This window comes from Anomalospiza imberbis, chromosome 7 (genome assembly GCF_031753505.1).
Source record: "Anomalospiza imberbis isolate Cuckoo-Finch-1a 21T00152 chromosome 7, ASM3175350v1, whole genome shotgun sequence".
Taxonomy (NCBI): Eukaryota; Metazoa; Chordata; class Aves; order Passeriformes; family Viduidae; genus Anomalospiza; species Anomalospiza imberbis.
Genome location: NC_089687.1, coordinates 30101349 through 30124111, shown reverse-complemented (window position 1 = coordinate 30124111; position 22763 = coordinate 30101349). Strand labels below are relative to the sequence as shown.

The following is a 22763-nucleotide window of genomic DNA, read 5'->3' as shown; positions in this document are numbered from 1 at the left end:
AAGCGCTATGAAAAAATGCAACAAACTAGTTATGTCAGGCTGTGGAGACACACCACAGTCAATCACTTAACAATTAGTAACAGTACTCAACAGAGGTATAACTAGTTATGTCCTATTAGCACAAAAAAGCAGTGTGCAAAAAGCACAGGGGGGAAATGGACAAGCTGAAATGCTGGGAAAGAAAATGTTCCCAAGAGTAGCAGTGCTCCCCAAAAAAAACACCTTTTACCAAGGAGTTAAAGCTAAGAGGAGCAGACAGAGGCAAACAAAGTAAGGGGCAGCACAGGGAAAGTTCCTCAACAGCCTGAAGGGTCTTGTGTTCAGCTTTCAGAACCCAAGGAAAACAGAACATCCAGTGAAATTGGTTTCATTCCAGCCAAGGAATCACTATTGAGATCATTATCATACCGCAAGACTCCAGCATTTAGGTTTATTCACAGCTGGTTCTCAGATACTAACTCATTTTTACCTGAGACCATTAAAGTTCACATTTACACTACCATTTTGTTGCACAAGCCAAGCATTTGTTGGTGGTTTTCAGAGAGCTATTTCCCACTAGGGTAGCTCAAGGATGAAGCTTCTTTCACCTTCTTTGCAAACAGCTGCTCCTGGCTATCTCTAGTGACATGATTTGGAAATACATTGACCCCAGTCTGATTCATGATGAATATGCACATAGAAACATAAAAACTGTGGGCATGCAGTTATGCAGAATAATGCACACAATGTATGCGTTAGGCTCCCTTGTAATGCTCGTACCTCCAGAAGGTTAAATAGCCCTCGGTGAGAGAGAGCTATTTAAATGAACCTTTTTATAATGGCAAACAATAATGCATTCTGGTTACCTTCTGACATGGCTTACTTCCAGTCAGCATTAAGGAAAATTACTACCTGATTTCAATACATCTTGGTTCAATTTCATGCAAGCTTATTGTCTTCTAATTATCAACACAGCAATTTGGTCTGCATCCAGATAAAGGCACTGCCCTGACTTCTAACACCAGAGCAACGCCTGTGGTGGTGTGCTGATTTCTCAAGCAGTAAGCAGTTTGCTGTTGTCTCACATCCCCAAGGCACAAATAAGCAGATGCTGCATTAAAGCTTGTTTTACAAAACTGCTTCAGTTGTGGTATACATTTTTAATATAATATACTGAGCACAATACAGCAAAAACTTCCAGGGCCATTAAAATCCTACAAATTCATTAGCAAAACCAGCTTGTCAATTAAATCGAGCTGAAGACTAGATCTAGTTGAAAATGACTGCCCAGGAGAAGCTGAAATGAGTGAAAAGCTTGATCGTGCTTGCTCCATGTGAGCATGGCTCAGTTTACCACCCCACTTTTCGGAATGTCAGGTGGGATTGCTTCTCATCAAGTATAGGCTTCGCTAACCTTTCTCTTCTTTTTCTCACAAGGATATTGGGATTGGCTTAAAACCTCACATTTTTTTTTTTACAACATTACAATTCTGAGTGTAAAAGCAAAGGTACAACTTTTCACAATCAGAATGGCTTCTACACAGAAAGCACTAGCAGGGAAATGTTTTGGAGCATGCCCTGACATCCTTTCATTCAGGGGTAGGTTTAAAGGATCAGAAATTATTACCTTCTGTTTTTGAAAGACAAGTCAAAGGAAAAAGCTACATTTTCACTCTCCTTGGCTTATTTGCATTTCTTACCTACATTCGTCTCCCTCAGATGACATTGTCAACTGCAGGATGACAAGAGAAGAGCACCTCTGGAGTACTCTCTAGCTAAGCCTCTACAAGGGCTGTAAACTACACAGCGAGCTGGTGGTTACAACAGGAGCCCTTGAGAAGCACACAGTTTGCCCTTCCTCCAAACAGAGGGGAATCTTTGTTGAGCCCTCTGAAGAAACTCAAGCTAGGAGAGGACTACTACTCTAAAAGTATTTGTTTAATGGCAGTGTAATGCAAAATATTCCAAAAATTACTCTGGCCAGCAGCAGACTAAGATTTAGATAAATCATCTGGTGGCTGTCTCTGGTAAATGTGGCATTTGTCTCGATGGTGTTTATGGCACTACTGGCTGCTGTTGCTGAGAGCCACGTTCCAGCAGCCTTGCGTGACTGCCTGCCTTAGAGGAAGAGAAGTTCTGCGTCACAACCTGCAGGATTGCTGTCTTTTATGAAACCCTCTGGCATTAAATCTTTCCAGACAATAACAATAAGTGCAACCACAGCAAGGAGGATGAGATAGCAGAAGAGCTTTCCCTTCCTCACCACTGGTTATTTTTTCTGTGCTTCACAGTGTTCTCTCACCACCTCTTTTGGATGTATTCAGCATGCGTCCCAAAGGGCCACAAAGCCAGGGTGCTCTGCAGTGTTCCCTCCCAGCCTTCTTTATGCACAAACACGACTATGAGAGTGTGCTTAGTTTTGTCTCCATGAGATGATGGCACCTTCACCACCATTTTTCCTCCTCATGGGAGGTAATGAACATGAGGGTTGCTAGAACTGCTTATAAGCTTAGCTGAGATATCAAGCTCAACCAGTCCAACCCCTCATGAATAACACTAAAAGTTAGTATTAAGTCCTAAAAACCAGAAAAATTCACTGCCTGCCTCACTCTGAGACACTGCCATTTGACAAGTGACATGACCAAACGAACACTCTGTGCCATTAATATAAGACTGGAATTTGCAGGGATTTACATGGTGACACTCGTATCATACATGCTAGCACCAACTACCACTGAACAAGTAACTGGGCACTAATTAAACCTGGCCTTAGGAACTCGTGCAGTCTGACAGCTCCCCGTGCAGTTCACTGCAGTCAGAGCAGAGTCTGCTGGGGATCTTATGCTGCTTCTACATCTCTCCAAATTAACGGCATTTCATCAGCTAGTTCTACAATGCCATTAAACACAGAAAACGCAGAGATGACAGGGATGGCCCTGATGCTGAAGGCACAGCACTTTTATGGGCAGGGAGAAAACTCAGATTATGTGCCTAGCCACCACGTGTTGTTTAAAACAAATGGGGGCATGTATTCCTAATTATACAGATTGCACTAGTAATCTCTTCAAGAAAGAAGATACATCTTGTATAATACGATGCAAGATTGATTACTTGTGCCACCATTTTTCCTGCCCCTAGCAGCTGTTTAATTCCCTAGTTAAGACAAAGCAAAATCTCTCCTTCCTGTGAAGCTGAAAAGCAATCTAGCAGGAAAATCTAGAGATGAAGACAGGAAAACCTGGTGAAGTAGCCTGGTGAATTCCCAGGATACTATGTGTAGAAGTTTCTTCCCATTTATTTAATAACTTTAATCCTTCTTGTGCCCTGCATTTATAATTGTTTGCAGGTAACTGAAATGCTCTTGAAAGTTACTTCATATATTCTTTCCAATTCATAAATCACTGACAGATTTTCTCAGTATTACTTCCAAATTAAGGGTACTTCTTTGTCCACCCCAGTTCTTGCTTGAGATTGTATCAAACCACAGATTATTCTCAGTGTAGCTGATCTCTATAAAATAGATTTATCTTACCATAACTGCCCAGGGAAATCAATAGGTTCTCCTTTAACCAACAAATGTTGTAGCACAGGAGGTGAGATGGAATGGAAGTACCTTAACCTCAGGTACAGGTTAGATGGATAGGCACAAAAGAAAACAGAAAATGCTGTGCAAGACAGCCCAGTACCAGCTCATACCCAATAAAACCGCTCTTTTCAAGTAAGAATGAATACCTTAAACCCAAAACTTTTCACTTCCTATGTATTATTGTCAATTCAAAAGTGACTCATGCTAGTGTTTTCAAATAAAAAGGGAATCCAAGAAAATCCTCCTGACAATAGAAGGAAAATTTCAGACTAAAAGCAGCTGTTATGCAGCTAAAGGCATCCAGAAAGAGTTCCTTACAGCAGAGGTGCTAGTATGTGCTGCACCTTTGTGTCCTGAGCCCTTAAGTAGCACTAATGGGTTCAGATATAGACTTACACCACTGGTTTAAAAGAGCTCCTCTCCATGTAAAATGCTCTCTTTTCAACAAAACCCCAAAATTACTGCTGCTGCCTGTAGACACTGCTTAGTCATTCGTCATCTTCACCTTTAGGAGACTGATGAAGCACTGGGATTGAGGGCCTCAGATTTGATGAAATACATTTTCCAGGATCCCACAGCACAGGAAAGATGAAACCTTTCCCTGCTGACACAAGGGAACCTGGCCGGGCTCCAGCAAGGGGACAGCCACCACCATGGGCGCAGAAGGAGAACAACTCTAGGAGGAAAACAAAAGCACTCCAACAGCAAGGATGGAGCCAGGTTTGGCATGGGCCCAATCCCCAAGATCTCGTGGTTTGACTGTGTAACTTGCTGAGTGTCCTCAGCTCCCCTCTCCTTCTGAGAAATGTAAGGGGTCTGAAAGCAGCTATGGGCAGTGTCCAAGGGAGCTGGGTCAGGAGGGGCTCGTGATGACAAAGGCGCTGGGTGCTGCCACCAAGTCATCTGCAAAGGCTTCACGAGGCGCTCCTACTGCCAGCTTTCAAAGGTCCCCTGCTGCTGTTTCTGGGCCACCTGAGGGGATGGCAGGACCCCATCCCTGAAGTTCTGAGCACTTGCTGAGCTTTCATTTCTAGCACAGACACACAGGTGCATCACCGCCAATCCTGGGACACCAGGACTTGGGAAGAGAGGACACCAGGACACTCCTGGCAGAAATGGAGAAGGGGGGACTCATAGCCCATGATGTCCTGTACTGTGGGGCTGAGTGTCCAGCTGAGAGGGGACAGCACTGCTGTGCCATGCCACAGAATGCTGGAGGCAGGAGCCAGGCGACAGTACCCAATACTCACCATGGCAGAGCTCACAGTTTTGCAAACACTCAAATGCTCTATTTCTCGGGGATTGCTCTGCATGTCCCAAGCAAAACCTTCCAGAGAGCCAAAGAAGAAAGAAAAGACTAACAAAAACTTTCAAAAATATTTGAGAAAACCTGTGCCAAAATCTCCTTGGATGTGGATCCATGACTAAGCATGAGAAGCGAATTGCTGCTGCTGTGCAGAGGGTGCTTCTTGCTGGTCACAGTCTAAAAGCACTGAGGCAGCAATAAGCACAGCTTAATTGCCAAGTAGCTTCCATATTAATAGCAGAATTTTTGGTCAGAAGCACATAAAAGCCTGTAGGCTTTGGAGCAGTAAAATAGAACTGAGGCCGTATGGTGGCAGAACAAAGTCTGCTGAAGAATGTTGTATTTTCTGCCTTTGATAGGGACTTTCCAGAGCTGTCAGCTGTGCTGCAGAATTAGAAACCTGACATTGCAGCAATCAGTTTTTAGATTTCAAGCTGTTCAAATGACTTGTCTCCAGGGAGGAATATGTAGCATGCAGGAATCAATAGTGGAACAGGTAAAGATGCCAGTGTACAAGGGCAGCCGCCCCAACACCACACCCCAGGCAGCCAGGCACATCTGCCAAGAAGGAGTCCTGGGAGAGGATGACAACAAAACTTGCTCTCTCTCTGAATCACTACCAGAGAGGTGCTATAGATAATTCACTACATTTGTGAGATTGCAGCTTGATTCTATTTGCCTCCACCTTACAGACAGATCTTCCACACGCCCTCAGTTCACAATACGCCAGTGCTCCAAGGCACTTGCTGAAGAGATTAGAACAGAGCCTATTTTATCATATCCTCACCTCTGAATGCATTACAAGTGACACCGCTTAATTTTAGCCAATCTGAACAGCTAATTAGATGTAAACAGATTGAAAAATTGTACACACGGGACGACTCATTTTTCAAAAGGCCACTAATCTAAACAAACCTGAGTCCATCAATTCACTTCAACATTTGTCTAAATGAATTACAGCACAGACCTGTCCTGCACTGGCCTTGTGATTCATACAAGAGACTTCCTCCTCTTTTGATGAAAATTTCAGGCACTGTACAAAAGAAGTAGTTATTTATTTATTTATCAAGGCCCTATTATAACAAATATGAAGATGCCTCTCTGTCTGAGTCTAGTGGACAACGTGTTATGAGCCAAAGCAATTCTAGCCTGCTCCAGGTACTTTCTCTCTCGCCTCCCAAACACATCACACACACCACATCAAACACAGGGAGGCTTTCTGTAGCAACAGATAAAAATCAAATTATATTTAATCATGATCAATACTGGTTGGAACTTCAGAGCTCCTTGGCTGTGATCCTCCCCTGGAGAAATGAGAGGGAAAAGAATCCTGGACAGATCCTCCAGAGACATCTGGGGATCCTCCTCCCCTTCAGAACTCTCTCCAAGCACCAGCTGGAATAGACCAGTAAATACACTGGGAATCAGGGAACCAGTGCAGGACAGAGAGGAGCTCAAAGGGGCCTTGTCACAACTCAGATGAGATCAGGAGCTACTGAAGTTACCCAGTACTGGCAACACAGAGAAGTGTTAGGATGCAGTGCAGAGTAGTCTGGCCTATTTTTTAATACAGAGCAATTAGCAGAGCATTATGCATGAAGTTTTCCACTTGCTACTAAAGCCCACATTGCTTCCACTACATGCAGATGTAAATGTACACAGTCACATGGGAGAGGGCAGAGAGAAACACACTTGTGTGAATTCTGAAATGAACAAAAATATCCACATAATGAATCTCTTTCTGGACTGCTTAGCACAGCATCTTGCTGAACAAAATAAGCTATACTCTGCCTAATTCACATGTAAACTAATTTATGGTACCTAGAACTAAGAGATGCTGAGCATCTGTTGTGATCTTCCATGAGACAGAGGCCCTGGACTTTCAAATTCATCCCCATTTGAGCAGAGCAATCTAGACACCCAAGGGTCAAAACCTCAAGTGCTGCAGAATCCTACATAACTTTTAATCACTTCCTTCATTGCGCTATTGCCTTCATTTACAAACACACACATATACTTCACTCGGAGTTTGTCTAGCTTTAATTGCCAGCCCAGCATCTCATTAGACCTTTGTCTGTCAGCATAAAGAGCCTGCTGCTCATTTGCGTTGCCCACACTGGTACTTACGGATGGTGACCTAAGCAGCCCTTTCCTTTCCCTGGACAAAGCCTAAGACATCAAAGCTTTCAGGGCTGTGTTTGCTCGGCAGCCACGCCCTTGGCTGCACACAGCCTGCTCCCCTGCTTCTCAGGGCCTTTGGAGCTGCAGTCACCTCCTCTGGGTGACATCCTTACTCCTGCTCAAGAGCCTGATTCTTAGACACACCAGTGGCCCTTTGCCCTGCTGTGTGTGCAGAGCACTCTCACACAAGCCCACTCCCTACCAAAACTCAGCTTTCTCTGGAGCATCACTGTTTCCAGCGGTGTTTCCCCACTCGCTTTCTGCTTTTCTTGTCCTTGCTCTGTGGTTGTGGCTTTATGTTAGGCCACAATAAAGGATCTGCTTTTGCACCAGAGTACCAAGTAAATCAGAGTGGGTTGTGACAGTGAGCTATTAATTTCTTAGTTCCTCAGATATAACTTTTGAGAACCTGATCAGTAAGAAAATTATGTCCCCACCTAGGCCACTGGTAAAACAAACAAATAAATAAAGAGCACAAGGCAGATCCTTTTGCTGTCTATCTAACAATGATAAATCCACTTATAATTACATCCTGAAAGGCAGTTTTTACTCCACTAATTTCATACCACGTCAATTTTGCACGATTCTTGTTCCTTAATCAGTGTCATGTAGCAGCATGCCAAACGCTTCACTGACATCCACGGACACTATCAACCAAACTTGTAGCTTCATAAATAACATTTCAATTAGTTGACAGAATCTATTACATCAGCCCATATTGCTCAGCGTTAATTCTCATTTATTTCTTTATTGAGCAGGTCTGGGACTGCATGCCCTGTTCTACCTCAATCAATGTCAGATTGGCAGGCCTATAAATATCTGATTTTTCCCCCCCTCACCCTTTTTAATACCTACACATCTACATTCTCTTAGACCTTTAGAACTTTCTCATATTCTTAGGTTTATGGGAAACCAACATGAAAATTCCTCAACCAGCTCTCTTTACACTGCTACCTGCAAGATATTTGCGACTGCAGGGGTAAAAAGAGTCCTGCTTTGATACCTGCTTTTTCAATAGGCTTAAATAGGCACCATCATGACCTAACTCCTATGCAGCTACAAGAAATGGTATCAACAAGTCCAAGGCATTATAAAAATTCACATAAAATAACATGGAAAGGCTTTGACCTCTTCTTCCCCGAGTTGTGACATTTTCAAACTGCAGTTTAGAGATCTCCCTGTTGTTGAACGCTTTGGCTTCTATTCAAGTATTCTCCTGAGCAACAAGCTATGTGCTTGTTTTAAAGTAGAAACTAAGCATGTTCTATAAAGCTATTCAAAAACCCGGGCTAAAAGACTCATGGCAACATCTTAAGAATTGGTAGTGCTCTCCCATAAAATTCTAACTCGTCTGGATTTGAGTATGAATGGCTCTGGATTCCTGGGCTTGCACCACACTCATTAAACTTGTCCTGTGTGTGCATTTACATAAAGGAGGAGGCTGTCTCCACTTTGCTAAGTGTCTAGGAATCAGCTGTGCCCTTCCTGAAGATAAACTCCCACAGACTTCAAATATAGCAGGCAAAATTTCTGGTTTCATTTCCCAATCTCTGCAAGGAAAGAAAACCTCTTAGACAAAAGGGAATTTAAACATCAAGTGCAGAATATATTGAATTTGCCAGATGCAGCTGAGATCTGAAATGCAGAGTTAGAGAAAGCGAACACACAAAGCTTTAGAAAGACTTGGCACTTTTCATCCCATTTGTTCTTTTTAAGATCTCATGAGAGCATCTAACAAAATCCTTTGTCACACCAGAACCTGCTCAAAGCAAGTGCACACTGAATCAGCTTCTTCAATCCCTAAACCACAGAATACATAATGACGAGATGCATGAGGATCTGAAGCAGTTCTGGTCACTCCCAGACTGCCTCAGATTCCACTTGTGCAAGACATCCACATTCAGAAGAGAAATTTAAAAGTCAATGGCATTTAAGCATGTGATAAAAATGAAGCAGGTGCTTGAACACATGCTCTTGATCCATGAAGGAAGGTGTTTGTAGCAAGCTTGGAAGAGCCATTTGAAAGCTTAAAAACCATTATTTTCCTCTGTGGAAGAACTCCCTGCACAAAAAAGCAAAACAGTGGGCCAGATTTGCCTCTCACTATCATCACGGCTAATCTCTAGTGACTCCACAGTTGTCACAAAGAAAATTAATCCAGGTTTACAGAGATGTAGCAGACAAATCTAGACCACTACATCTCTCTCTTGCTGTGTTTACAATAACAGACCAATAAACGAGTATTTGTGATTGGGCACTGCTTTTTTAATCTGTTTGCTGCAGTATCATAGGATTTGTTTGATTTGATGACTTAGTTATTAGTGGATTTACAGATTGCACATGATTAGCCAGCATATTTTGGATTTTTTTTCCCCCTCTGTTTCTATGCAGAGAAGCAATTTTGACTTCTAAAGCAAAACCAGGGCATCCTCAGTATTTTTTGATGTAGGTGAACATCTCCCATTCATAGAATCCCTGTGTGGCTCTGAACTACTTACACAAAGTGCCAAAAACCTAAAGGATTGCATAATGCAGGAAAGAGGCTATGAATGAATGTCATTCATACTTCTTGCCTACACAAGTCTGGATTTTCATGGCATCTCCTATTCATTTTCTTCAGCTTTGCATGAATGGCTGAAAACTGGCCACAAATCATTCACTGCCCATCAAAACTCTTCCCTGTGGCATTTCTCAGTGTCTGCTTGATGGGACCAGGAGCACAGCAAGGACTGCTGCCCATCAATAACACAGCAAGCACAGGTAGAAAACACAGCACTTTTCACTGGATGCTTGAATCCCAGCTTCAAAAGCAGCAAGCAAAACACAGGCAAAATCCAGGCAATCCAAGCCCACCATCTTCCAGGGCTGGTACTTTAAAACCCTGGAGAGCTTCTATAAGCTATGGGGATTTGCTCAAGCATCTCAGCCTAGCAGGGTTGATGAGCTCTGTACTTAGCTTAAATGAGAGCCCAAGAGTAGTCCAAAAACTGGTATTCCTGTCATCTCCATACTTCCTAAGATTTTTCCAAAATGGCTAATGCATCCTACCCAGCACAAAGTGCCCCTGGCAGGGCTGTAGGAGTCCAGCACTCATGAATGCCCAAGTGCTTCTCTTCTAGTCAACAAAAACATATGGGAACTTCATCCTTTCCTAATTTTTAAAGGCCACAAAGAGACATGAACTGCCTTTCCCTGACCTAACTCTTATATAGGTCAGATGAGCACCAGCCCTGAACTGGAAGTCATGTAATCATGTTAGGACATGAAGAGCCTGAGCTAATAAACCCGGCCTTTCAAAGAGCTTATTGGTTTGGGCTCAGTGCCATGCTGAGGTTAACAAGGTAAAAACCCGTTTAACAAAGGAGACATATTTGACCAACCACAGTCAGGTCAATCATTTAAGATTTAAACATTCCCTCCAGAGGTATTTACCCAGTCAGTGCACGTTGCTATAGTTGATTCTGTACCTTCTGATGTTGCTTTAAATTATATCTCCCAAATCAAATTAGAGTAGAAGAAGCTTTCCTCTTTCCTTATTGCAGTTGACAATCGCACGTGGGGTCAGCAGATATTCTGAATTCACGTGAGAGAAGTTTGAATCACCTATTGCACCCAGGAAAAGAACCTGTAGCTCAAAATATGAATTCCCTTTCTTTCCAAGGTTAAACTAGAACAGTCAGAGTATTCTCCCCTATATTGAGAACACGTGTGTATGTGTGTGTTTATCAGCACTGCATTTTATACATTGCTTCATTCAAACCAATATACACTCCAGGTTTTACGGTGTATTTTGGCTCAAGTGTGATTGCTAGGACAGTGTTTACAGCAATATTCAGTTTTCTGCATAGCCCTGCCCATCAATCAACACTGTAATAAAGCAGAAAGGGAAATCACTGGAAAAGCAGCAGAGTAGCTGAATTCAAGTAACACATTCAAAACTAGTATTGAGAAAATACAAAGGCAATTGGGTCCAAGTAACCATTTACCTGTTGTTTAAAGGAAAAAAAAAGCATATACATGCTGCATTATAGTTTGCCTTAAAAAAATAACATGGGCTCCAAAGTGTTAATTTTTTTCCTGCCTATTTTCTCTGGGTTAGTGTTTCAAGATGACTGCTGCTCCATATAGATTTATAATATGTATGTGTTTATTCACACATCTCTAAGTCAACAGGAAAGGCAGACCAGAATACCAAATCTATCATTAAATCTACATGTTGGCACCTACAAAAAGCTGCAGGGCTTCATTTTTTTCTGGCTAAGATTGAAGGGATAAATTGAAAGAATGAACAAACAAACAAGCCATGCTCATCCTTAAAATACACACACAAAGCAAGAAAGGCAGAGAGAGGGGGGAAAGGAGGTGGCTTGTAAGGTTGTTGGCTTTCAGGTTTGTCTAACAGATCAGGAATAAGTTTAAGAGCAGTATAATCTCTGATTCTTTCTGGATGTCACATGGGCTTGCTGACAAACACTGGGGTTCAAAAGCCCCGGCACTGGGCTGGCTCTAAAGCAACATGTGCTATTCCCAATTCAGACACTGCAAAGTGATGCAGCTTCCAGCCCTTGCCCAACTTGATTACCCAGGCTCTGCTTCACAGTTTTTATTCTCTTCCCTGCTGTGAAGAACTGCTTCACAGTGTCAGGGTGTACCACCCTGGAGTCCTAATCTTAGAATTAGCACCTCTAGATGCTACTGTAAAATAAACAGTGATGATGATATTGATGAATTATCACTCGTTTGATTGGTTTTATTTTAATTTTGCTTTAGTCTAGATCACAAAGAATTAACATAAAAATCAAACTAGGATAAGATCTGTCTACCCAAGGCCCCATAGAATTCCCACTGAAGTCATTAGGACTTGAATGGAAATGGAAGGAGGCTCAAAAACTAATTCAAGGTAGGTGCTTATGCACTGCCCTGCTGGGGGTCACAGCAACACCCAGGGTGACAGTCACCTTCAGTGAATCCACCAGACTGTGAATGAAAGCCAATCAACAGAGCTGGGAGTGCAGACAATGCAGGCAGGGCAAAGAAGTGCTCAGCGTGAAAATGAAACCGAGGAGAGATGTTCTTAGCCCATTAAGAGCTATAATGAAATACTGCATCTTGAGTTTGTTGCTGTTAGAAGGAAGCCAGGAAACGAGCAAGAATTCATTATAAAGCTGCTCAAGACCAAAACATGAATCATTGGGTTCTAAAAAAACCCAGTTGTCTAGAGAACGGCATAGATGAAAATGAATGGAATCTCTTTAAATTACTCTCTGTATAAAGTCTTTCACATTCATCCTTTCTGGCTTTCTGATTAGTATCTTTCTGGGATGTGGGTTTTTAAATAATTCCACACCACACTCCCAGCTTCTGCAATCAAAACACTGAAATGGCTCTTGATTCTGCATTTTTCATCTTCATTTACAGGGAAAAATGTCTTCTGCAGTAAGAAATTTGAACACCTACTGTCCTACCCATCTACTGGATATCCCCAAAAGTGTATTCTGAGGGCTCAGTAATCAAATGAGATTAAGATTCCCTCATCACTTTACAAATAAGAGGACTTTTGTATGTTAGTGCTGCATAAAGGAGGATTAAATCACCTCTGGAAAGCCCTCAAGATCATAAAAGTGCTGAAAAGCTGAGACCCCTCTGATCTCAGCATCCATGACAGGAAAGCAAAAAACCCCAAATCCTACAAAGTGAATTGAGAAGGCTTCCCTGCAAACCTAGATGGGAACACCTAGAGGGAAAACTTAGCTGCAAAACACAGCCTCTGGCTGTTTTGTTCACACTCTGACCAGTTTCCTGACAAAAGGAGGCTTGTATGACCACATGGTGTGCTTACCTACACCTGTCCCTCACACCAAACCCTTTCCAGCTATTTCTGAGCCCTCTAGCAATTACAGTTCCCATGTGACAATTCCACTGAAGGAGGAGCAGTACTGGGAGCTGAACTGCTGTCAGTTATGGGGCAAGCCACCTCAAAGCTGGAAACTTGCCATGTTCTAAGAACCAGAAAAATACAACTTGAGTTAATTTCTTACTAGATGTGTACCTCAACAGACCAAAGAAATCCAACCATGAGATACAAGTCAGTTGAAAATTTTGTTCCCTTATCTCACAGCTGCCTGGCTGGGACCATCCCTGTGGCAGGAGTTTTGCTAAAAAAGATGCTGCACTGGTTATTCTGTTAACCAAGACTGCTTGGAGAAGCATAAGAAAAAAAAATTCAAGAAAAATCAGGGACCACACAAGATTTCCTAAGTCCTCGAGCTTCTCATAGGAGCACGTCCCACTCATGACTGCTGGAGTGGATTTTACAAGACTTACTGTGGTGACATCCAAAATTTATTACAGCTTTTACAACAAGACCATGTCTAGTAAAGAGTGATGTAGTGACAACATTTACTTGTATGGATTTAGCTTAGGGCACATAAATATACTTTTGTACTTCAAGAGCAGCCCTAGCTGCCTACTAAATCTTGAATAATACAAGGCAGCTTTGTAGACCTTTAAACACATGTACCAACAACTTGGTTCTGTCTCCTTCACAAATCTGCTTCCTTACCACCTGCACAGTCAGTCCCAAGGCCCTGCTCTGCTCATCTTCTGTCAACCCGAGCTTCTAAAATGAAAGTCTTTGGAAATCATGCCTTTAAACTCCTATGCTTTCTGAGAATGGAATTCATTACTTTCAGAAAATGGCCAAGTTTGTTTTCCCATCTCCTCCGTTACAAAACAAACTGAAAACTTTATCTGTCTTCCTTGGTACATGCATAATGAATTTTGTGCAAATTCTTTTGAAAGCAATTTATTGACCATATGTGTGAAAACCCTATTGTACATATAAATCAAATAGCAGATTTCTAGTAAGCACTGAACAAGGTATTTTTCTGGTGTAATAGTTTAAAAAGACAGTCTAAAAGAACATTAGAGTAAAATAGCTGGAAAAAAAACTAGCAATATTTCACGTTGCAGTTTTTGGGGAGCCAGATTTGAAGCATCTTGAAGTGTCCTGAGTTCCAGAAAGCAGCCTGAGTCTGATGTCAGAAAATCAGGCCCATGAAGTGCCTCATGCTCATGTTGTTGGCCACTTCACAGGTAAAAATAATACCTTCCATACACACTACACTCATGGATATCCTGGTGACCAAAATCAAACAAGGACTAGGGGATACTTTGCCAAGTAACTTGACTGTATTTGAAAAACCTGAATCCAGCCAAGAGTAGCCATAAAACTGGGCCTGAGCCCAGCCCTGCTGTCTGTGTCACACCAAAAGCTGGCTCAGCTCCTGGTGGCTGCCCCAGCAGCCTCCCAGGCTGATGCTGGCCTTGACCTTCCCTGCCAGGGGTCTCCTGGAGCTTAGTCAGGGAGCTGGGGCAGAAATGAGGGGAACTCTCCAGGACAGCCTTCCTAAGCTACCCAGACTAGCCCTGGCCCCCCAGAGAAGCCTGACCTACCAGCCCCAAAAGTCACACTCCCTACCCCAAGGCAGGGCACTACCCAGACCCAACGGTTATACATCCAAGAAGGACTCATGTCAGACAATCAAATCTATCATGACTGCACCAAGAAATAAAAAAAAAAAAAAAACAAACCAAAAACCAATAAAATAAGCCCCTACTTAAATGCTAGTTTGCCTACATTTTACAGTATCCCCTGTACGCCACAAAGGGCTCAGGCTATTTCCACGTTCAGTTTTGTTGTTGCTGTTCTTATAAAAACACATTGTTCTTTCCCTGTGACACTTCTTCATATCTTTGAAAGAATGCTCTCTGCTACCACAAAATATTTGGCTTGAATCCTCCAGTGAGGAGGAGCCAAGGGTTTGGCTCATGTTTTAAAAACAAAAGAAATATTATCCTAAACATAAAACAAATGAGTGCAACTGTAACAGTAGATGGAGATAGAGCTCCTAGCACAACCTATGAATAATTCCAAGTCCTATTAGAAGTAACACAGCTTTCTGAATTTCCCTAGAAAACAGCATGTCATGATTAGGTTCCAGCTTGACTGAAATGCAAAATACTGCTTTTTTCAAAGACAGAGCTGAACAAAAGACAGTATGTAGTGCAAGAACTTAAATTGCAAAGTATATCCACTTATAATCTGAAATTGTGTAAGACAATGTGTGTGCACATAAGAACAGAGATATTAAAAGAGGGCTCTTACCTCCGTCCCCAGATCCTGAGCCAGCATCTGAGAAAAGAACAGAGAGGAATTTATATTCATGTGCTCCAGTATGTGCTGTGAGCATGCAAAGCAAGGCTTCAGTGAAGTGTACTACAGTGTACCTCGCCTTTGATGGCATCCCTGGGTAAATTATCGAGATCTAATCTGAATGTAATTCACTCAAGCCATCTTTCTCATGTCTCTATTTTTTTTTTCTTTAAAGTCTCTCTATCAGATGAAAATAACCTAAGCCACAGAATGCTGCAATGTCCTTAGAAGTCTCTACCTCGTTTTGCTGTACTTAGATAAATCTTTGTTCCCAACAGCAGTACAAAGTTACTAGTTGGTCACTACTAAATCATCACCAAGGAGAGATTTTAAAACCCATTTGTAAATTTGTATCATTATCTTTAGGAAACAGGACATCTCATCAAATTTTAACTAGTTGGAATAAACCATTAAATTACTATTATTCAAAGTCTTCAGGTAAATTATTAAAATGCCATTTTTCTCAAGGTTGTTGCTCAGTTTCAAAACTGAGTGCTTTCTTTTTCCTCTTCTCGACATTTTGTTGGCTGGAATGATGAGAGTTACAAATTTAGAAAGTGCAACATCACAAAATTGCCAAGCACAGAGCTTCAGTAAGAAACTTTCTAAGCAAGGCAAAGCACAGAAATGCACACACAGGGCTACCAAAAAATAATGCCTAAGAGGAGTTTCTTCTGCAGGGAAGGGAGGGAGGCTGCCATTCTATCCTCCCTCTTAGTGAAACAGTTATGCATTTATCAGCATCAAGATTTAATAGAAGGAGTTTGGAACAGCTGGTTTGGGATGAAAGTACCCTGTGAACTTTAGATCTCATTCACTGACAGCGAGGTCTGGTGGATCTGAACTTGCACATGCCATTACTGCTCAAAACTAAGAAAGAAAAGGAAAATCTTTGCTAAATAATTGGTTGCAAGAATTGCTTCAAATGGTAGATTTGTTCAGCAAGGCTGCAAAGGACAGCTGCAAAAGGTGGCTGAAAAAGGGAACAGAAATAACAGTGTTTTCCCAGTCACCGTGTCCTGGATTTTCCTGATCTGATCCTTTGTCCTGATGCTCTTTCCCAAATGAGCTACTGAGGAAAGAGGGAAGAAAGGTCTGCACTACACTGCCCTCATGGCTCTGGGAAGCTTTGCTTTTCCAGGTGTGCCAGATCTCCCCAGCACAGAAAAAGAAACGAGCACCTGCTATCACCTGCCTGCCAGAGAGCTACCATGGTATTTGGCTCTCTGCAGGAAAAGGACCTCGTGCTCCTTCTCCTGCCCAACCCTTCAGGGCCCAGACCCCTGGCAGGCAGGGCCAGAAGGGCTGCTCACTGACACTGCTCAGAAGCCCAGGTCTCTGCTGGGGGTTCTTCAGCATCCTGTCTGCCCTATACCATAGGGAAAACCTAAGGAAAATGGCTGTTCCCTTCTCCACTGAGCTCCTCCTTGGGAAAAGGAAAAAGAGGCCAAAGACCTTGATCAAGACTTCAGGAAAACATATTTTTTCCTTCTCTCTTTCTGAAATCCACAATGCGCTTCAAAGAGAACACTGCCAACAGAGTCATTGCCAGCAGGCAAATAAGTTTCAGAAAAGTTGTAGAAATGCACTGAAATTATCCCTTTAATCAAAAAAATTGAACCAAAAAGACCAGTTGCTGTGCTGAGAGAATTTACTAAGTTGAACAATTCTTACACCACAGTAGGTTTTGTCAGCCTAAGATCCATTTAATACCAATTTATGGACAAAAAAATTGCAGCATATGTTTTTTCCTTCTTGAATATTGTCAGGTAACAGCTTCAGAGAAGAACAACATTTCCAGAGAAAGGAGTTTATTTTCTCTCAGGTGTATGAAACATGAAATTACAGCACTGAAAAAAGTTTGTCTAATGTACTTTTTATTGACTCCTCCATCCTCAGCCAAGAAAAAAATTCTGCTTTAAGTTTAAAGAACTCTCTCAAGAACAAAGGCTTACTCCTGCTCTTTTCAAGTTAACTTCACTGCCCACCTCTAACAGATACTGAGCACGAAAGAAAAACATCAAGAACTCCTGCATATAAGCATCTTGGTTTTCCTGACAGATTTTGCTCATTCACCTTTCTAGCTGTTTTCATGCAAGCTGAGATATAAACAGCTCACAAGGCTCAGAGTTGAGCAAAGCTGTCTCACATGCCAGTCAGCTTTCTCAAGTCCAGAACAAAACACCGGTGGCACAGACCTGTTCGTTATGTGTGCTTTGGACTAAATCTTCAGCTGGTATAAACTGGCAGGACTCATTACAACCAGTGGTCTGTTGAATCATACCAGCTGGGGATCTGGCCCTACAAGGATAAGGAAAAACCTAAGAAACTGGATTGCAGGCAATAATGCTCCAGTTCTCTCTCTCCAGATTACGGAGAGGTTTGTGGTAATCCAGATGCCCATTTATCAGACATCTGCTCACTTAATCTGCTATCAGTTCACTTGTCGTAACAGCTCAGAAGTGTAGGCAGGGCACAGGATGATCAGGAGCACAAGACACAAATTAAAAAACAGATCTTCTTTGCCGAACTCTTCCAAACAGTGCCAGGGCTACAGTGCATCAGGGACTGCGAGCCTATAGTAAGTTACTTAAAAGGGAAGGATGGCAGTGACTTCTCATGCCCCCAAAAAATTAACCAGTAATGAACTCAAAGCAAGAATTTAAATGGTTTTTGCCATCCCCAGGCCATTTTCCTGGGGGCGTGGCAGGTTGGCAGGCACCCTGGAGTGAGTTATACGTACCAGTGGCACACGATCCCTCGGACACCAGCAGGATTTCACTCTGCTGCTTGCAGGCAGCCTGTTTCAAGTAGCATTCGTTCTGGTAGGTGTCACCATTGGAGCCACACACGGGCACGTAGTCATTGTTACACTGATGAGAAGGGACAGAGAGCAGCAGCGTTAGTCACACGAGCAGAGGGCACAGCACCCATTCGGGTGCCCCCACACACACGCCCCCTGCTCCCTGCCAGCATTAAAACTCTGGGAAAACAACAGAGAGCGACACTGACAATCCTCTCTCACCTTTACAGCTACCAGGGGAGAGGGAGGGGTATTTCTTAAAAGAAAAATCAGATTTGAATATATTAGGGGAAAGGTAATCTGAATGGACAAAGTGTTCAGTAAGTGCCCCAGAGAGGTCTCCGACTGCCAGCAGGTAGCAGGGGGCATTCCCGGGGAAGGAATACGGGCAAGGCAAATGACTCCTCACATCTGCAATAACAGCTCCTGTGTTTCCATCGGATGGCTCCAGACAAACAGTAATGAACAGGCTCTCTCTTCCCCTCCTCCTGCACACACACCCCTGCACTGCTACGGAGGTCTGCACACACACAAGTGTGTGTCTAACTCTTCAAGTACTGACTGGACAGAGGGAAATTATTTCTGAGACACCAACGATCGAAGTCCATCCCTCTTTCTGCACAGACACTTCTGCTCCTGGCAAGCTGCAGCTGGGATGCTCCACAAAGGTCCAAGCTCTCCCCACGGTGGCCAGTGGGCAGGAGCAGCAGCACTGCAGTGAGCCCAGCCAGTGCAGAAGTTTCTCACACCACGCACCCCTGCTTTAGCTCAAACTCCTGCTGAGCTCTGCCTGATTTCCTCTACCACTGGAAGACAGTTTTGTCCCTTCTCGTTCATTAAAAAAAAATAATAATTTCATTTTAGACTGAAAATTGGGCAACCTACGGGGTGCAGTTACCACAAGATAATCATCCTTGGAGGCTTAGAAATACTTGGATGTGCCCAGTACATGGCAATTATACCAGGGATATGATTATCTCGTGATTACCCTACTCCTGGTATGCCTCATTGTTAATTAGAACAAATGGAATGATCACAATTATTATTTACAAATGCTCACCTCTGCCTAAATCCAAGTAAAAATTTAGAAGAAATCATACATCCTATTTAGCTGTATCATGCCACAACGTGTCTGCGGTGTGTTTGTGGGGCACAATGTAAAACACAGAACAGAAATATCAGGGATATTAACATCAAAAATGCTTTAAACTGAGCGATTACAGAAATGATTAACACAAACAATTGCATAGATTGCATTAATTGCAGGCCTCCATACAGAGCAGCTGCCAAGAAATTATTCATAGTTGGTCAGAGTGACATTTTGATTGGGCCAAAACAAATGACATTTTCCTTTTGCATTGTATTCTCTTCAATCTTCCCAAGATGTTGCCCACCCCCAGCACCCTCTTCCCGTGGAACAGGGAAGAAAAACAGCAGCCACAACAGCAGAAATCCTCTCCTTCTGCTCCTCACGAAGGGCTCCTCCATGCAGAGATTTTAAACTGTTGATTAAAAATGTTTCTAGGCTATTTTCACCATTATGTTCCAAATCTGAGCAATGTTTCAAGCATAAAATGCCAACTTCATCCAGAAGCTCAACAGCAATTGCTAGAGGCTGATCTGGAATACATAACCAGGACAATTAACACAATCGTGCATATTTTTTAAAGCATGAAGCATCAAATCATGCTTGCTTTAGGTGTAATATCTGCTTGTCACCCAAGGATTTGTGAAGAATTTGGCCTGCAGTATCACAACAGGCTTTCTTACATGTAGAAACAAGGTTGGATTCTTTGCCCAAAAAACACAGAGGCAACTTTTCTGCCTGAGAAACACAAAGGCAACTCCTCTGCTGCTTTCGCCCAGAGCAAGGGACGATCTTTGACACGGACTCAGCTGCAGATCTGAAAGGCCAGACAGCCCCACATAAAGGGTGAAATCCCAATCCACACAGAGGAGTGCTTTGAAGTAGGCTGGAACTTCTTCCAGAGGTAGGCAATGTTAAAATGCATTCAAGAGACATCAGGACCCCAGGAAGTATTAGTAGTCCACTCTTCCCACCAGCACCTTTGGAAAACTAGGAGTCAGATGGAAAAGGCAGGAGCCTTAAGGAGCAAAGGGAGGGATATCTTCCATATGGATCCTGCCTTAGCTTTGAGCTGGAAACTGTAGTGGAAGTTACCCAGGAAAGAAAACAAGATCACCAATGTGAAGATTGTGATGTTGGTGGTTTCTAACCCACTAGAGCTAAACTCTTGTGTTTGCCCATGCTTAATCCTGTACTCACAGCTCATCACGATCACAAAATACTTCCTGCTAGTGAAGAATATTGATATTCACCCGCTGGAGAATATCAGGTGTTGAATGTCAGTTCCGTCAGTCTAGTGACATGTTTTTGTTGTTGGTTTAGGGCTCACTAGACCAGGCCCTAGATGTAAGAATGATTCTTCATCCCCAAGTAAATTGAGCAAGCCCTCAGGGAAATCCACATTAAAACTCTGACTAAACCCAGCAGCTCAGTGCCATACTGTTCACTCCTCTCTTACACATGCCAGTTTTTAACATACAGCTGTAGAGCAGGGAAATGGACTCATGCAATTCCATCAAGTGTCAGTCAAAGGCTGCCTTCCTCAGCACCTGCAGCCTCGAGTGCCCACTGTCACAGCCAGGGACAAACCATCTTTGGGAGCCTCTGAATCACTGCTGTGCACTGAAAGCAGGTGGTTTGTTTCCTAAAGATAATGGCAACCTGTATAACTACTCCTGGTAACACTGTTAAAAGCTTGACCTCCTCCTACTTTCATGGATCAGCTACTTCCAAAATGCCACCCACATCTTGAACCCAGCTGCACAAAAAAATATTCCGGAAATAAAACAAAGCTGGAAGTTGAACAGGTGTTGTGCAACAGGTCATCAGGACAGGTGATGTTGCAGCTCCACAAACACTGAAGCACATGGAAGACTCAACATGCATGAAAACAGGAGTCGTCCCTCCCATAAAGCACAGTGACTGTCCACAGGCTTGGTAACTCAAGAGGAAAGACACTGACGGAAATACTTGGTTTATTTTTTGATATGTTCATGAAGTGTAAGAGGGAAGAGCCCAGCTGCCAGACCTATGGCTTTGGGCAAAGAGGTACAGACCCCCACAAGCCATGTCCCCAACCACTTGCCTGCTGGCACAGCTCTACACCTTCTGTTGGACCCACTGAGTCTGAGGGAAGGAAGGGCTGGTGGTTTCCCACATGCTCAGCCCTCCTGCTGGAGCCAGCACTGTCCCAATGCCTCCCCTCCCTCCAGCACCAAAGTCTGGGCTTGTCCTGCACAGGGGATGGGTCTGCATCTCCTGAGCAGAACAGGACATGGTGTTTGTCAATAAAAGACATGTCTCACTGAGAGCTGTCACAGCAGACTGTGACAAGAGAACCAGCCAATATGAACCTCTCTCTCAGCACATACCCGCTGGCTCACCAGGGTTGGAAGTCTAACTTGGGTGTTCCAGAGCAGTCTGATCATATTCATCTTTTCAAATAAAAATAAATTCATTTTAACTCCACTTGGGCAGATATGAAGCATCTGTAATTCTGGATTGAACAAACCCAAACAAAGACTGCAGAAGCCCTGCTCTCCACTTCCATGTATCCAGCCCCTCAAGACACAGGCTGGTCGGCCCAGAACTTTTCATCAGTATGGAGGCAAAATGAGCTCTCTATTCTTGTCTATTCTCTCAAATTTCTGAAAAGACATAAAACACAGTGATAGTGATGAGGAGTCTGCTATTGATTTGCTCACTATCACCACAAAGAGTTGTCACTGAAATGGGAGCCCTGAATTCTGACGGGGGCCCCCCTTACTCGTGACATAAGTTACCTGGCCAGCACGCCTCACTTAGCCAGCCTCAGACACCACACTAGAAATTAATTTTCTACTCCAGTGGCATATCTTTTTGGCTTGTCACAGTGTCCACTGATGTTACAAGAGCAGCTAACATCCCCCCAAGCTCTGCCTGTATCAAAGCGCTCGCGTTTGACTACAGAAGCCCCCGGCACCACAGCGCCCTTGGCAGTGCTGGCACAGCATCAGCCACAGGTAACTTGCCCTCCAAGGTCACAGTCAGCCCTGCGGCTCCACAGAGGGCTCACAGCTAGACAAAGAGCTCTGAGTGTTTACAGGGCCTGATCCAAAGGCCAGCAAAACCAAAGACTGCTGTTGATTTCAACCCATTTCCTAGTGATAGAGCCCACAATTGCCCAACTCATTCTTTTGATCTTATTTACATATTCATATACGATTTGCCTGATTTTCTTAAATCTGTTTCAACTGCCCACTACAAAACTGCTAAACTCAGCATACTTAGACTGTTCACCTCTCAAAGAGGGGACCAGAAAGCCTGGAGAGGTTTACCTAGCTTCATTTACCCCAAATCACCAGGCATTAGCACCCTGCCTTGGGAAAACAGCGCTCCCAATGACTTCTTCCCTGCCAATAGCAACATCTGAATTTGCACCCTGCAGGCTATGAGTTCACTGCTTTATACCAATTGTCAACATGAAACAGGAACCAAAGACAAGACCCAAGCACTCTCAGTGACTGCTCTAAGTTCCAGAGACTCATGGCACAACATCTATCCTGGCTTACCACCAGGACAAGTCACTTACGTTTCACTGCCTTACAGATTCTTCTCAGAAAGATA

The 22763-nt window shown here is 43.2% G+C and overlaps 1 protein-coding gene across 4 annotated transcripts in view; it reads right to left on the bottom strand.

The window, feature by feature from the left end:
• Positions 1-22763, bottom strand: part of TMEFF2 (transmembrane protein with EGF like and two follistatin like domains 2) — a 186616-nt gene that overhangs the window by 99107 nt on the left and 64746 nt on the right. For all 4 annotated transcript variants that reach the window (XM_068196325.1, XM_068196326.1, XM_068196324.1 and 1 more), the window contains exons 3-4: positions 18011-18140; positions 15220-15246 (exon numbers count right to left, since the gene is read on the bottom strand). In XM_068196325.1, the coding sequence (XP_068052426.1) occupies positions 15220-15246; positions 18011-18140 (157 nt within the window). The remainder of the gene's footprint in view (positions 1-15219; positions 15247-18010; positions 18141-22763) is intronic.